Source organism: Protomyctophum parallelum (genome assembly GCF_964188405.1).
Source record: "Protomyctophum parallelum genome assembly, chromosome: 22".
In the NCBI taxonomy this organism is placed as follows: Eukaryota; Metazoa; Chordata; class Actinopteri; order Myctophiformes; family Myctophidae; genus Protomyctophum; species Protomyctophum parallelum.
Window position 1 is genome coordinate 22,835,342 of NC_139714.1, and position 16,556 is coordinate 22,851,897.

Below are 16,556 nucleotides of genomic sequence, written 5' to 3' on the forward strand. Positions count from 1 at the left end.
TCGTCTGCAGGGCGCTGCCCCTGTGGCGGGTGAATTTTGGCGGGGGTCTGTGTCCCGTCCCGTGCGATGCTCATGCGTTTTGGGGAGATGTGATGGTAAAGTGTTCTGAGCCCATTGTGGTTGCTCACAGTGGCCTGGCTGGCCAAACAATGCATGGGCACACGGGGACATCCCGCCACAGTAACGGATAAAACTGCTCTGCTTGGGGATGGTGTGCGGGAAGCGCGCTGGGGGGGGGGGGGGGGGGGGGGTTATAGAGAGAGGGAGATGGGGGGGTGGGGCAGGACTGGGGGGCACGCTCTGGTGCAATGTGACCACTCACTGACGGTGGTGTAAACTATAACAGTAACAGAGTACAACTTTGAGGTATTTCTTACTTGAGTATTTTTCCCAACTTTCAATACTTCCACTCCACTCAGTCTCTCCACTACGTCTCGGATCCACATATTGTACTTTTTACTCCTTGAAAACTTTAGTTACCAGTTACTTTGTAGATTTCTATTATTATTATTATTATGTAAAACATACATTAAAAGCTTCTACCCTATATACATTTCGGCCATTTTAAAATACCCCGATCTACAAGCCCACAATGTGTCGCGTCACATTTGACAACATGAAATGCATGGGGACATTCAGCATAATGAATGCTTTCTACTTTTGGTACTTTTAACTACATTTCGATACAAATACCTTTGCACATTTACTCGAGTCAACTTTGAATTCGGGACTCAGAATGCGGGTCCAGTCCGAACATTAAGAGGGAGAGACCGTCACGACTGACTGCGTGTTTTTGTCGGACAGACCTCTTGCATGCGGATCCATCCAGCGTGTGGCACGGCGCTGGTCGTCCGTCCCGCTCTGAGCGGCCGCCCGGTGTTAATGAGCCCCTCCCCTTCCTCATCAAGGCTGAATAATGGCCTGTTTAGGGGGGGCGAAGAATGGCAGAGCGCTCGGCCCGCGAGTTATACAGTGCACGCCTGAGCGCTCACCCGGCGCTGTGATTGGCCCCCTTGTCCGCCCGGCCGGGCTGCAGGCTGGGGGGTTAGGGGGGTGGGGGGCGTGATGGGTATGAAGGGAGACAGGGCAGCTAATGATCATTAATTGCACTTGGGTTTGCAGTAAAAGAGCCCAAGTGCTGGTGAGCTCGGGACATTGGCGTGATAATGGCTGGTATAAACGAGGGGACTATACTGGGTGGGGTGGGGGGTGGGGGGCTGGTGATGGACCGTCGTGGGGAGGATAATAGCAGCCTAACCCATTTTCTTTTGTCGACCCTCCACTGGCACCCCGCTGTGGCCAACAGAGCAAGGCTTCTCGCTTACGTAATGCCCCAAAGATTTTGGCGCTCTCCTCATTGGGCGGGACCAGAGTATACAGTGAGGAGGAGGGGGGGGGGGGGGGTATCCAAACTTAGTTATGATGATGACCCAGTTTGGAATGACAGGAGAAATCGTGATTAATTTTTTAATATTTGAGCGGGGAGATTTGAGCGGGCTAGGGTGCCACTGAGTGCAGACACTCTGCTTTGTGAATCTGAGGGCGGGTGGAGGCCGGGTGAGGGTTCACTGGGTTACACGTGCACGCCAGTTAAAGATGAAGTGCCGCCCACCCTAAAACATGATCATCAGGTATTATGATTATACTAGGAGGAAGATTTTGTAGGAGTGTTGTTTTCAATAAAAAAAGGTGTTTTGATCCACTGTCTCAGAATCTGGCATTTTCCTCCATTGTAAATGCGAAACAGAACATTGGCCGCGCCCCTAGCGGCTAATGTTCTGTTGCGCATTTACAATGGAGTGAAATCCGAGATGGATGCCAGATTCCGAGACAGAGTGGATCAAAACACCTTTTTTATTGAAAACAACGCTCCTACAACTTTCAAACGCATGCGCGTAGGCCAAGCTGAGAAGTGGGGCAACAACGTAAGCACCTTAGATTTTGCGTAGGTACATGTTAAGAGCGATTATAGGTCCGTGAGCCAAGAATTGAAGCACCATGAGTAATGATCACTTAGACTCTCGTAGAGAGCAGACGTCAGAATCGAAAAATACCTCTACGAGAGTCTAAATCTTAGGCTAGATTGAGACCCTGTGGTGTAGGCTACGGAGTGAGGAGGGACATTGTAATGTTGGTCAGTGTAGGTAACACAATGCAGAGACGTTCTGCTGTCTCATGTTTCTTGCCACACGCTGCTGCTGAATTAGTGCTCTCTCACTCTGACTCACTGTGGCCAGCAGACTTCCAGGAACGTGTTGGTTTACTGGCGCTCCGTGCGGCTTGAGGGGTGAATCCCAACAATGAATCGCATACAAGTTGCATATTTGTATATGATTATTAGGGAAAACACGCGCACACACACACACACACACAAACACGCACGCACGCACGCGTTACTGTAGAAGCCACTCTCTGTCTATTGGGCCGGAATCCCTTTGGTCGCTGTATGGCAATGTGCTTTACTTTTGGGCAGTTCACGTGACCTGCCCCGAGGGAATGTGGCTCTGTGTGTGTGCGTGTGTGTGTGTGTGTGTGTGCGTGTGTGTGAGAGGTGGACGAGATGCGATGCACTATACGGGAACAGATGGACTGAGTCAAGGGCCAACCAATCGCCACACATAGCACAGGGGAAGAACGAGAGAGAGAGGATGAGAGAGAGAGAGAGAGAGAGCATTGAAGCTGAATAGGCATGCGAGTTTAGAGTGTGGGGGAAGGGTATATAATTAGAGGCCGAATAATAGGAAAGGGGGAGATTGTGAGAAAACGATAAAAAAAAGAAAAGTGCTGGCAAAGAGCATTTTTTGGTTCTTTTTTTGAAAGACACACGTGCACGTGCCTATACACGCACACGCACACGCGCACACACACACACACACACACACACACACACACACACACACACACACACACACACACACACACACACACACACACACACACACACACACACACACACACACACACGTCAGATTTCAAAGCCCATAAAGGGTTGTATGTATACTCCTGCTACTACTGTTGCAGCTTATTTCTATGCTAGGATTACAAGCAACAGGATTAGCAAGAACAGGTAACGGACCAATTTTGGAATCGCATGAGAGAAGGGCGCTGTTGTTCTCCTTCTAAATTCTGACAGTTTTCTGAAAAACATGTCAGTGGTGCTCAAACCTTTTCATGTCAAGGACCCCCGCCTGCCTCTGATTGGCCTACCGACACTGCCCCGTCTAGCCCAAATGGTCTCACCAGACTGTCCTCCGAGACGCGAGGTTACTCCGTGGTGGAGAATGGCAGCTTGGCACGCGCGACAGTAACTATATATTTTTTGTAGAATAGGCAAACTAATATTGTTGTTTATGCCGTTTGCTTTGATTGAATGATTGATTGAACACGTACGTTGTATGCTTTTATTTGGGTGTGTATAACGCCCCGCCTGCCTCTGATTGGCCTACCGACACTGCCGGCCGCACCAGAGCTTCCTCCGAGGTGGAAGATACATGCTGGCAGCTGGATAGTCTGCTGCGAGGTTACTCCAGGGGCTTAAGGTGGTTGCCCGCCTTTTCCGGAAAACCGATGGAGAAACGCCGTTTAAAAATCCGAATTCGTGCTCGGTGTGTGGGGACCTTTAAGGTGGTCGCACACTGGCCGCGTTTTTCGGAAAACCGATGGAGAAACGCCGCTAGAAATCCGAAGAAATTCTGATTTTTAAGCTGCGTTTCTCCATCGGTTTTCCGAAAAACGCGGCCGGTGTGCGACCACCTTTACTTTTATTTTTGTAGAAGAGGCAAACTAATATTGTTTATGCCGTTGGCCTGTTTATTTGTATACATCTGTAAACTTGAAACATTATTGTACTGTAAAAAGGTCTCTCTCTTTCTCCGTGATCTTTTTTAGTATAATAGTATTAGTTTACTATAATTAGATTAATACCTTGATCTTTATCTTTTTTAGCATAAGTGGTATTAGTTGCCTCTTCTACAAAAATGTAAGTTACAAGTTACTGTCGTTATTTCCCACCACAGAGTACCCTTGCATCTCGGAGGACAGGCAAATACGTCAGTGTTGGTAGGCCAATCAGAGGCAGGCAGGGCGTTACCATGTCTATGCTCGGACGTAGAATAGATATACGCATTTGGCCCCCATCTGACATTATTCCAGGGACCCCCCAGAAGCAAATATTTGAGTTAAAAACGTTCGCTGTGAAAGAATATACAGTATATTCAAAGATTTTAATCACATTTCCCAGATTAAAAAAGCAGATCTACAAGCTTGTAGCGTGGCACTCGGTGCTGCGCTATATGAGCTTGTATCTGCTAAACAGCTAAAGTTAAAAAAATAATGGTTCAAGTGGTTAAAAGCTAAGGTGACACAGATGCATTCCAGGTCTTAAGCTGAAAGCTGTGCATTTATCATCACCGCTACAATGACTTGTATTGCCAAGTGGTCCTTCTCACAGTAAAAACCCTCCGTCTCTTGAATAGTTCTAATTTAGTTTTAGTCACATTTTAGTCACCAATTGTTTCAGTGTTAGTCTAGTTTTATTTAGTCGACTAAATGTCATAAGATTAAATCTACAGTTGATTTAGTCGACTTGATGCAGAACTCGTAGTCTATCATTCTGATAGAAAATAGCCGATCTACAAGCTCACAACGCGTCGTGCTGCGACGCGTTGTGTACTTGTAGATCTGCTATTTTCAGTGTAAAATGACATATACTGGATCTCTTGTCCACTAGTCCCTTCCTAACATTTTAGTTTTTAGCTGTTGACGAAATTGTCAATACATTTAGTCTTAGTTTTAGTCATCATAACTTAGTTTTCATTTAGTTTCCATTTGGTTTTCGTCAGTGAAATAAGGTAGTCGACGAAAATCTTTTCTTAGTTTTAGTCGACCAAAACAACACTGGTACAAGTGAAACCGAATGGACACGTAAAAAGGTTCCATTTGGTTCCATCGTTGCACACACCCAGAATTAAATGTACACTCAGGACTGGGGCAGCGCTGCATGGACACACAATGACGCAGACCTATAAATCAGGAGACCCATGACCCTGGCTCTGTCCCGGCTGAGAGAGGGCTCTCACGCCGGGGGGCACGTATACGGGCCCCCGGGCGGCAGGCCCTGACCTTGGAGGCCCCCGGAGCTTCTCTCTCTCTCACTGCTGTCTGTATACAAGGCGGCCATAAAAAACACCCATCGGGCCAGAGAGGAGCAGCGCCGTGTGTGGCAGACAAGTGGTGATTTCGTCGACTTCATTAAAGCTATATGGCGAAAGATATTCGTCGACAACCGTTTCTTTTCCACTGACGAAAACAAAGTAAAAAAAAACTAAATAAAAACAATGATGATTAGAACTATGACTAAATATATAAATAAATGTGACTAAATATGACTAAATATACTGACAAATAAAACTAGACTCAAATGTTAGGGTTAAGTGGAGAAGAGATCCAGTAGAACTAAAGATTGTTTGCATGCTGAAAATAGCCAATCTAGACTACAATCAGCTGAGCTTGTAGATTGGCTACTTTCAGCATGCATGCAACCAAGTCTAAAACCAGCCATTACGACGCCATCAAGGCCCGCCAGAAGTCGACACATTTTTTGAAAAAACCTTTTAAACCAGTTCAAACAGCTGATCTACAAGCGCACAACGTGTCGATGTGTAGATCGGCTATAGTTGAACTATTTTAATTAAATAAATAGTAAGGCGCATGATCATAGGGCCTATATGACTAAAACTAAATCAAATCCAAAGCTGTCAAAAACAACACTGGTCTGTATAAGTCGGGCCATAAAAAAACCCACCCAGCTATGCCAGAGATGAGGAGCGCTGTGTGTGGGAATCCACAGCATATGGGATATAATAGTGTCACAGGGTGGAGGGACGTCCGAACAGAAGAGCCCCCAGACTTTAATCAGGGTGATGGTCTTCTTCTGACTCGGGCTAGGGGTCGACAACACGGTCAAAAGGGGGTCTTTAGTTCAGTCATAACAAACATGAACTTTGTGCGTGGTCGTGATATATGTATGTGCACAGATGCAATCCATGCAGCCCCACCCCCCCCACAGACACACACACACACACACACACACACACACACACACACACACACACACACACACACACACACACACACACACGCCCTGAAACATACTCTTGCACATCACAAGCTCGTCGATATACTACGCTCGTACACTCGTACTGAACTTAAGGTCACACGCGAGACACGCAACAGCACGCTCCCGCGAACAACGTCCCTCCCACCCAGCGCCCGCCCGTCCTCGCACACACGCACACACGCACGCACGCACGCACACGCACACACGCACGCACACACACACGCACACCCACTTATTCTTATTTATGGGAGGTCAATGACACCTCTTCCTGCTTCATTGTGAAATAAGGACATGGGTTTGTGTGACCCGGGGGGGGGGGGGGGGGGGGGGACTTACTCCATGGTGGCTATTTTCTGGGCCAGGCTCGCGATCACAGCGAAGAGCCGCACGTCCGTGAGTCCATCTGTCACCCTGAAATCCACCATCTCCAGTATCTGTAAAGGTAAAATCAGAGTATCAGCTGTGTAGATTATACTGTGTGTGGGGGGGGGGGGGGGAGGAGAGACAGAGAGAGAGAGTCCAGCCACCCTGTAAATGTAGATCTCCTCGTCAGCAGACAACAGCTCAGGGGGGATGAGGTCTTTCAGAGCCAGTAGAAGCTGGAAGCAGGAGATATAACCATCCCCGTCCGAGTCCACCTGCAACACCAGAGCACCGACATCAGCATCACTGTCATCATCACCATCAATCAACATCATCATTATTACTTTACAACCAGATGTTGCCCCTAAGGCATTGATTCTCAAACTTTTTCATGTCAAGGACTTAGGACCCCCCAAATCGACATTTATTAGCCCGCGGACCCCCATTTGACAGGGACCTCCATAAGAGAAGCTTTTTACGGCTCTATAGCATTGATTCTCAACCATTTAATTTCAAGGACCCCCAATTAATGGCATTTCTACCTCTAGGACCCCAATGTGTATTTTAAAATCAATGTTAATTTAACTCTGAGAGTGTACACCCATAAGGGTCCATTTGGTTCCTAAACTATCATTTAGCTGGGGACCCCAGCAACATAATTGCCTTCCTTGATGTATTAATGAGCATCAACGACCATCACCTGGGCACCTGTGTCACAGACACACACAGCTCCCCTCTATACAGTGCTCTACTATACTGAAAGTGACCCAGTCTCATTTCTCTCCAAAAGTACTTGAATATGATGGAATATGATTGAAGCTCACATTTCATATCACACACACCCTAACTCCCTAGCCCCTACAAAAAAGAAAAAAGATTTTATTTTATTTTATTAAATCGATTCATATCATCGGGATTAATATCGATATATCGATATACGATATATCGTTACTTGCCTAATCATACATCGTCATCGTACTGTCAACTGCCTTACAAAGTCATAGTGCAATAACTACGAAAAAACAGTTTCAACTAGTCATGAGATATCGGCAAACAAGTGATATTACACTAATTGCAAATATGTTCTTGAGGTAATTGTTTATCCCCTAAAATAATGAAGGCTATAATTTGACCTGTGGAATACACAAATAAGTCGATGTGTCCAAAACATACGTAGGACGTTGGATACTGTTTCTCCCTCTGTCATTTCCTCGTATTTCTAGTTCATTTAAATAATGTCATGCACATTTATTTGTCCAGTGCATATATCCTACTGCAGGCCTGGTTGACTAGATTTAGAAGATATGTTAATGCTCTTGCTACTGAAATATGGAGAAATCCTGTTATTTAACATGTATCTCAATGGGTGAGAAAGACAGCTTGCCCTGTCTCCTTGCTGCTAATGTGCCTATTGGTCAAGGACGGGTTGGGGAGGGATTTAGCGAAGGGCTAATTGCCCGACGTTATATAGAGTGACCCCAAAAAGTGTGCCTATATATTAGTCCGCCCCTTTGTGACGTCATGTGGGTCATCATCAATAGTACATCATCATCATCATACTGTACTGTACACATACTGTCATTCCCCGAGGACGGATACCTTGGACCCCCAAGGCCACACGCAAACCACACTTGCCTCAATTTCCCCCCAAATTGTGAACGTTCTATAGTTATCAACGTGATGATCGAGAGTGAATCTCTACCCCAGTGACATACAGTATATGTGAGAGGGCACAAATAACCTGTACAATTATGTGTGACTGAGAGAGAGAGAGAGAGAGAGAGAGAGAGAGAGAGAGAGAGAGAGAGAGAGAGAACAGAAGGGATTTAAATCCCCTTTCTTTCACTTACTGCTTCAAAAGCCCTTTTGTACTCCGCCAGCTTCTCCTGACTGAAGATGCAATACTTTGCCAAGAAGTCGACTGTAAAAGCAGAGAACGGAACAGAAGAGAAGACGGGACAGGGTCAAAACAATAAACCTCGAGGATCTGTACACACATCTCACACAACCCCCTGGAGTCCCTCCCAACACACATCTCACACACACAGCTCTAATTCTGGGAAATAAATGATGAATGAAATAATTAGGCTCGATGTCATGTCAACGCGTTTACAATACATTTTGGTATGCTATTATACACGATAGCCAGCTCTTGCATAACATCTCAGGCTGTGTGTGTGTGTGTGTGTGTGTGTGTGTGGGTGTGTGTGTGTGTGTGTGTGTGTGTGTGTGTGTGTGTGTGTGCGTGTGCGACATGCGTGAATGCGTGCGTGTGTGCAGATTTTAATTGAGTGAGATTTATCTCCTCCGGTGGTTCAGTGGTCAATGAGAGGGGACAATGTGTGCCACAGTTCACTGGGGTTTCCAGTTGGCCATGCAGTGCACTATGGGGGCAGGAGTGGCATTTGGCCTGTTGGCTCCTTTGTCCCGATACAGGGAGAAAGGTGAGAAACATTCACTGGAGAGGTCAGGTTATGAATGAGACCACATATCATATCACTCTCTCAGAAGTCGTCGACTATAAGCAGATATTAGTACACTATATGACTGAGCAGAAAGGTAGCTTGCTCGACACTCACTAGAAACTCACTCAAATTGAGTCAACAGTAGGGAGGGGGGGACGACATCTGGGTTGGTCAACGAGTCGACGAGCAAGCAACAATAACCCATTGACTTTGATATCTAACCAAATTCATGACCATTTCAGTAACCAAATTTGGGAGGGAAGAGAGACTAAAGGAGGCTGAAAACGGGGGCAACTTAAGCTGCTGCCACTTCAATTCAGGAGACGAGAATGAGTCCACAGAATAATGGATCTATTCATTGGGTGGGAGAAGAAAGAGAAGCAACAGAGTTGATATCAGTCTGGTCTTAAACCCCTGAACCTCTGGGGTTGCTCCCCAATGGCAGGGGGCCGTCTCAATCCGCCATTTATCTGCTTAGGCCTAATCAAAACCAGGCCTTTCCACGGCCTCGCCCTTTCACATGCAAAGCGTTACATTCGCATCTAGTCAACTTGACTTGTTAAGGCTTGATTGATCAAAAACCTATACGGGGCCGGCGTCGTACATCTGTTTGCAAATACCCGTGCTGATGAGAGGGGCAGCGCTGGGATCTGAAGTCACACACAGCCGCTCCCCGAGCAACGCCCGGGCAAGGGATTTACCCCCGCCCCAAACCCCCCTCTTTAATAGACACACATACACCCACACAGAGTCGCACACGGCCCGGATCAGTGCACTGATCAATCCGCTGAAGTGAATCGGCAGCTTGTGTGTGACAGAGTAAATGGATTCCCTAGTCTCTTTACAAACAGCACACAGGCTGAGGTCCCCAATCATGCCACTCAGATGGTTCCTGATGCTTTTCCCACTTTCCCACAGTTATAGCCTAATGTATATACTTCCGTGACAAAAATGTACGCGGAAGCATAAATCAGGCAATATCTGCACTGTCACACCTTGCGCTGCCCACAGCTCTGCACTTTGACTCCAACTTTGCCAGCTGCAGGCACGTAGACGCACGCACACGCACACGCACACGCACACACACACACACACACACACACACACACACACACACACACACACACACACACACACACACACACACACACACACACACACACTAAAGGGCCTTGGAAGCAGCGGTGCTGTGGAAGATCGGGGGGTCTGTTGGCCCACTCCGGCGGGGAACACAGCGTGGACAAAAGGTGCAGTGGAGTGAAAGATTGAGGGAGGAAGCAGAGGCGGGGTGGAGACGTTAGGACAAAGCCACCATGGCACTAAAGCCTCCTGGGCCCTGATAGCCTTATCTGATTCCACTCCAGCGCTAGATGTTTTTTTTCCTTTTTTTCTCCTCCTTTCTTTCTTTTTCACTCTGCCTTTAAAGCGCACAGGTTGTGCCTTTTGGTGTGAAGCCTAGCAGAAAATGTTAATCAAGAGAGAGGGCCGTGTGTGTGTGTGTGTGTGTGTGTGTGTGTGTGTGTGTGTGTGTGTGTGTGTCTGTGTGTCTGTGTGTGGAGAAAGGGCGACAAGAAAAGGGGGGGGGGGGAGTCACTCCTGCCCCGAAGCCCCTAATCTGTAATGAGACAGAGGTGATTTTCAGTGGCAGAAGAATGGGGCTGTGATGGTGATGATGATGATGATGATGATGAGTATAGGGAAGAGGTTCACGCTTTTCACCGGCGTTTGTTTTCCCATGCATGTTTTTTTTGGAGTAAAACCGTTGGCTTTACGCGCACCACCAGCCCCGCAGACAGCATGCCGCAGACAACAGCCTCGAGTCACGACTCATTTAGCGCTCACTTTGGACATCACTCTCCATGTCTCCCCATCACGCGGCTGACGGTTGTGTCGTGTGTCGACCGTCGTCATTCATCTGTGTGTGATTTCTATTTTAATCCATTTTGGGTGGCGGGAACCCCCCTTTTGGTGTTTTAAGCATTATGTTATACTTTAGCTATTGAAAAATAGCAGATCTACAAGCTCATACGAGCTTGCAGGTCAAGTTGTGAAAATGTGGTGCAAATGTCGGCGGCCAATTACATATATATTTTTGGGGTCCTTGACATGAAATATTGAGTACCACTGATACAGAAACATGAGGTATTTCAGAAAACTGTCAGAATTTAGAAGACATTTTGTCTAAATGGGTTAACAGAAGATTAAAGATTAAAAAAAATATATTTTGGAATACATAATTGTATTGCATGTTGAGATGCAAGTAAATTATGTATTTTTCCCTCTAGTTGTCTTCTATAATGCACTCAAATGCTATACATAAACAATGTTACAGTCAGTGTGTTAAGATATACGGTATATATGTATAGACACACACACAGAGGTCCATTGTGTGTGTGTGTGTTTTTTTTAATTATGTGTTCACTTGTTTGTTGCTCTCGTTCCCGCTTAATCCCAGACTTTTGTTTCTGCTCATCATCACATATATAAAAGTGTCCCATAATTCCTCTAACAAAGGTCACATTCAGCTGTGGAGAGGACGTGACCCCCTTTCCCCCAGCAAGAGAATGTTAGAGCGCAATGTGCCCCACATATAAGGCCCCGAAATATGTGATTAAGAACCTGGATTTGGAGCAATTACATTCACACCCGCAGATAAACATGGCACTCTCAAACAGCCCCTCAAGCTTTGGTGTTGTAAGACCAACTGTCCCGAGATGGGTTAAATAGGTTTGTTTTGGGTTAAAGTTCTTAAAATAAAAAGAACGTGATGACCCTGTAAATCTCGACACAGTCAAATCCAGAGTGTGAATGTAATTCGTGCAGCGGGCTACTGTGAGGCTGAGCGAAGCCATGGAATGTAAATCGCAGTTTAACAAGAATGCAGGGAGATTTCAACACAAAAGTTGAATAAGCAGCCAGGTCTAGCGAATCATTTCACAATGGTGTTGAATTGGGTATTGTTGGGCATTTAGAAGAGCTACATATCAAAGGTAAAGATCTTAATGTTATCTGATAAACGGCTTGCGAGAGCACCTAACAGCAGGCAGTTTAACAGTTGGCCATTAGGAGGTACTATAGATGCCCACACATGTTATATGTATGTTAACTTGTTAATAAAAATGTGTATCATTGAGTTTGAGGCACTCAAAACCAATTATCAACCAAAATGATCAATGAAAGGGCTGTTTTAATATGAATACGGAATTCATTGTTGCCATGGTAAATGGTAAATGGTGCATTTATATAGCACCTATATCCAAGGCGCTTTACATAGATCGTGCATTACATTCACCCGTTCACACACATATTCATACACCGATGGAAACCATGCAAGGCACCAACCTGCACACCGGGAGCAATTAGGGGTTCAGAGTCTTGCTCAAGGACACTTCGACACTAACTCCGGGGGACTCCGCTGACCCTGCTTTTCTTCGCACAGAAATGTAGTTGCCAAATAACTTTAATAATTCATCATTATAATATTATAACTACTGAATAGACAGTGACCAATACATCTATCAATACATTCACATCAAATTCAAATCTCTGAGTGAGTGAGTGAGTGAGCGAGCGAGCGAGTGAGTGAGTTAGTTTGTCATTGAGTGAGTGAGTGAGTTTGTGAGTGTGAGAGTGAGTTAGTTTGTCATTGAGTGAGTGAGTGAGTTTGTGAGTGTGAGAGAGAGAGCGTGATTGATGTGGCAAATTGATGTGGCAAATGGGAAGTCAGGCGGATCAGCGGATCTCCAAATAATATCGATACGTCCACAAATCCTCCTGTATATATGCTTTACCCTGATGTCATCAACGCCTTAAGAGAGAAGGTAACATTCTCCGATCTCCATAGAGTATCTCGTTGACTACCTCCTTGATTATTATTCTTATTGGCTAATTCTATTCTTAACTTTACTCTTGCCTACCCTGCATTTCACTCGTACTGCTGTTGCTGCTATGATGACACCCAGATATTGTAAATATAAATCTGAATCAAATATGGTATTCGAGCATAATTATTTGAAAGATCTAAAATCATTTTAGGGGCAGAATTTGGCAATATATACTGTAATCTCAGCTCTTTTGGGTATGTCTAAAAAGTAAGGAGAGGGGAGGGGGGGTTAGAGAGAGAGAGAGACGGGTGAACACTGGACGGGCAGTGGTGGATTTATTTTTTTACTTAAGTAAAAGTATCAATAGGCCTACTGAAACGTAGAAATACTATTGAAAATGTACAGGTACAAAGCATTGGTATCAAAATGTACAGTACCTAGGAGGAGAAGTAAGTATTGGAAATTGGAAATACTCCAGGGAAAGTACAAATACCTCAGATCTATAGGGAAGGGGGGGGTCGTCCCTGGAACAACATATTTTCAGATGGGGGTCGGCGGCCAATTACATATACTTTTTGGGGTCCTTAGAAACATGATTTATATTAAGACATTTTGTGGAATCTGTTCTCAGGTCTAAATGACTAATTACTAATTTACTTTACATTACTTTACTTTACTTTACGTGGGGTGGTGAGGAGTGGGGGGGAGGGGGGGGCAGAATTTGGCAGCGTTCTCCTACAGGGGTTATTGTTCCTCTTTGGGGACACACGACTCCTCCCTCTCACTTTCTCCAAGAAGGACCCGAGGGGGAGAAAAAAAAAGAACTCCTCTCCAGTAGGAAAACAAACAAAGACACACGCAGAGGGTCCGCCACACTCCTGACTGGCTGCACGCCATCAGCCTCAACACACACACACGCACGCACGCAAGCACACACACGCTTCCCCCTGAGGCACAGGCACACCTACGCCCGATCACTTTACTCTCTCTGCACAGTACGCACGCGCATGCGCACACGCGCACACACACACACACACACACACACACACACACACACACACACACACACACACACACACACACACACACACACACACACACACACACACACACAGACAGAGTTCAAAAGGCCTTACTGTTTCCCCCTTCACTAATGGTACGGACCAGGTCAGCCTATTTTCTCCCCTTTCTAAATGGTACAGGCCACCTAATTAGTGCCAATTGACATTACTAGTTTCACCTGCTGCCCAGTACAGCAGAGCACTTTCAGTGCAGTTTTTGTTTTGTAACCTCAGTATGCAGTCTTTGCTCGGTGTGCGTGCATCTAAAGTAAGTTGCTGAATTCTGCAGTCTGGTGACTTTAATTATAGTTTTTGCATGATACATATTTTGTACCGACATATTTTGGTAGAATTGATTTGTTTAGACAATATGGATATTGATGTATATTTTGTGTGATGTTTCAGGTAATTTAAGAATCCTAACTATGGGATTAACATGTACACTATGTTTTGTGTTTTATGTTGATAGGAACCACACCTACTGCTTACCAATTAAAATAACTTTAAATGGAAAACCTGTAGAGGGTAACAATTGGGTTCCGGCAAGTAGTTTAGTGTGACAAACAGTCAACACTTTGTTTCATGGTCCTTCGAGCCGGATCTGTTGCTCTCTACGGATTCATTATGTCCAAGGCAACACCAGAAGAACCCAGTGTGCGTGTATGATGAAGACTACGGATCCGAGAGGCGTCACTCTGCATATGAAGACTATGCTTTAGAGAGGTATCGCTCAGCCGAGCGTGGTGATCCATACGGTAGACGTCACGTGACTACCCAGAGCGCCGCCACTCTAGGCACGACTTCACTCCCAAGTGTAGTCACTCTAGGCGTGATTTCAGCCCCGATCGCAGTCACTCTAGGCGTGATTTCAGCCCCGATCGCAGTCACTCTAGACGTGGCTTCTCCCCTGAGCGCAGTCTCTCTAGGCGTGATTGCAACCATGAGCGCCGTCAATCTAGGTGTGGCTCCACCCCTCAGAACCGTCACTCCCAGCACCGAACACCGAGCACAGTAGGTGGTCAGCAGCGGACATACAGGGGACCAACGCCCACGATTCCAGACATGGCTCACCATAACCCAAGGGAGTTCTCACAACAAAAATCTCCTCCCTCATGATGCCTCTGAGAGATTCAAGTATCAAATCTTAGTTGATCATCTTAAATCAGAATAAGCCCTACTGATTTCACTCCTATAGCCACTCAAGGCACCCATTCACTGACACATTAGCTTCCCTCGATCAGCAATACGGACAGCCACACCAATTGGCTTTACAGTGTATAGCAGAGCTGATGGATGGCCCCAGCGTGGTCAGCGGTGACGCGAAGGCCTTCAAGATGTTTGCCCTATATGTGTGAGGTCCCTGGTCAGCATGTTACGTAGATCAACTGGGGCGGAAGGGCAAAGTCGAGCTCGAGAGTGGCTCACATGTATCCAGATTGCTCCGCAAACTATACCCCATGACTTGCGCTCAAACTTTTGCAGGTTCATACACCCCCACAGAGTGCCCATCCCTACTCTCCTTGACCTGGCCGATTGGTTAGAGTACGAGATCAAGGTGCAAGAGGACAACACTCGGTTCGATAGCATGGCAAACAAATAGCCTAAAGCGAAGGAGCAGTGGAAAGGCCCGAAATACTCAGCTCAGCCTTCCACAATCCTTAATACGGAGACCACGTAAACTAGCGAACAGGCCCAGGCAGCAGGCTCCAAGCTAACTGTACAGAAATATTGCCCCATGTCCCTACACGGGGCGGCAAACACACCAGTCACTGCAGATGACTACAGAGAGACGGAGAACATCATCCTACAGCAAGCGCAGCAGAAGTGTTTCCCATGCCGACTTGCAGCATCTCAGGGAGGATAAGCCATTGCTAAGCAGCAGTCAACTATTCGCTTTATTTCCGGAGCTACACAGAACTCTTGCTCATGGGGCGGCCTGATGCATCCCTGGCACAAGTATACCCCCGGTCAGAGCTGCTTGGCAGATGGAGATGGAGGCACTCTCGGCTGCTTGCAGATCACTTCTGGAAGCACTTCCTTAGATCCTACATTCCTAGCCTACCAGCGTGGTAAGAAAGAAAGAAAGAAAGAAAGAGGTAACTGGACTAAGCTCAAGAACTTGTTTACAGCCAGGCCCTGCTCATAGAACATTTCATGGTAGGGGTTAAATGCCTAGTTCAAGGGCACTTCAGCGGTGGTAATTTTAACGTGCCGGTCCGGGGATACAAACTAGCGACCTTCCGATATCAAGACCGCTCCGCAAACCGTTCGGCCACCGCTGCCCTAAAGGCCATCCTTCGAGTGCCCTCGAGATCTGCGACACAATCTGCTTCCACTGGTCTCTGTTGCTCATTGCCACACCAAGTTCATTCACAGTCAGTCCTGTGTCCCTACTCAGAACATCTGGAAATGTGAGAGGTCTTGTTCCTCTTGATGGGCATGGTAGTCTCCACAGAAGAATATCCGAAATGACCTGGTCTTTTGCTCTGTGGCAGTGTCCAGCAAAGCGGAGTCTTCTTTCTGCCACAACAACTGAGATGGGGGGGGTGACTCCATAAATCTGAGTTACCAGGAGTGGTATATGGACACACCAAACACACAATTCGGCACCACATTACTGCTGCCTGACTGAACTGGACTGTCGACATGCTTTATTGGACATTGGCCTTCAATTTTCAAAAGGCCTTACTGTTTCCCCCTTCACTAATGGTACGGCCCAGGTCAG

General features: G+C 46.3%; 1 protein-coding gene across 1 annotated transcript in view; it reads right to left on the minus strand.

Moving 5' to 3' along the window:
• LOC310879768 (uncharacterized protein) overlaps nucleotides 1-16,556 on the minus strand; it is a gene marked incomplete at its 3' end in the record, with an annotated part of 30,676 nt that overhangs the window by 3,540 nt on the left and 10,580 nt on the right. Inside the window, exons 3-5 of the mRNA XM_083794598.1 lie at nucleotides 8,332-8,402; nucleotides 6,646-6,756; nucleotides 6,455-6,552 (exon numbers count right to left, since the gene is read on the minus strand). Coding sequence (XP_083650724.1) covers nucleotides 6,455-6,552; nucleotides 6,646-6,756; nucleotides 8,332-8,402 — 280 coding nt within the window. The remainder of the gene's footprint in view (nucleotides 1-6,454; nucleotides 6,553-6,645; nucleotides 6,757-8,331; nucleotides 8,403-16,556) is intronic.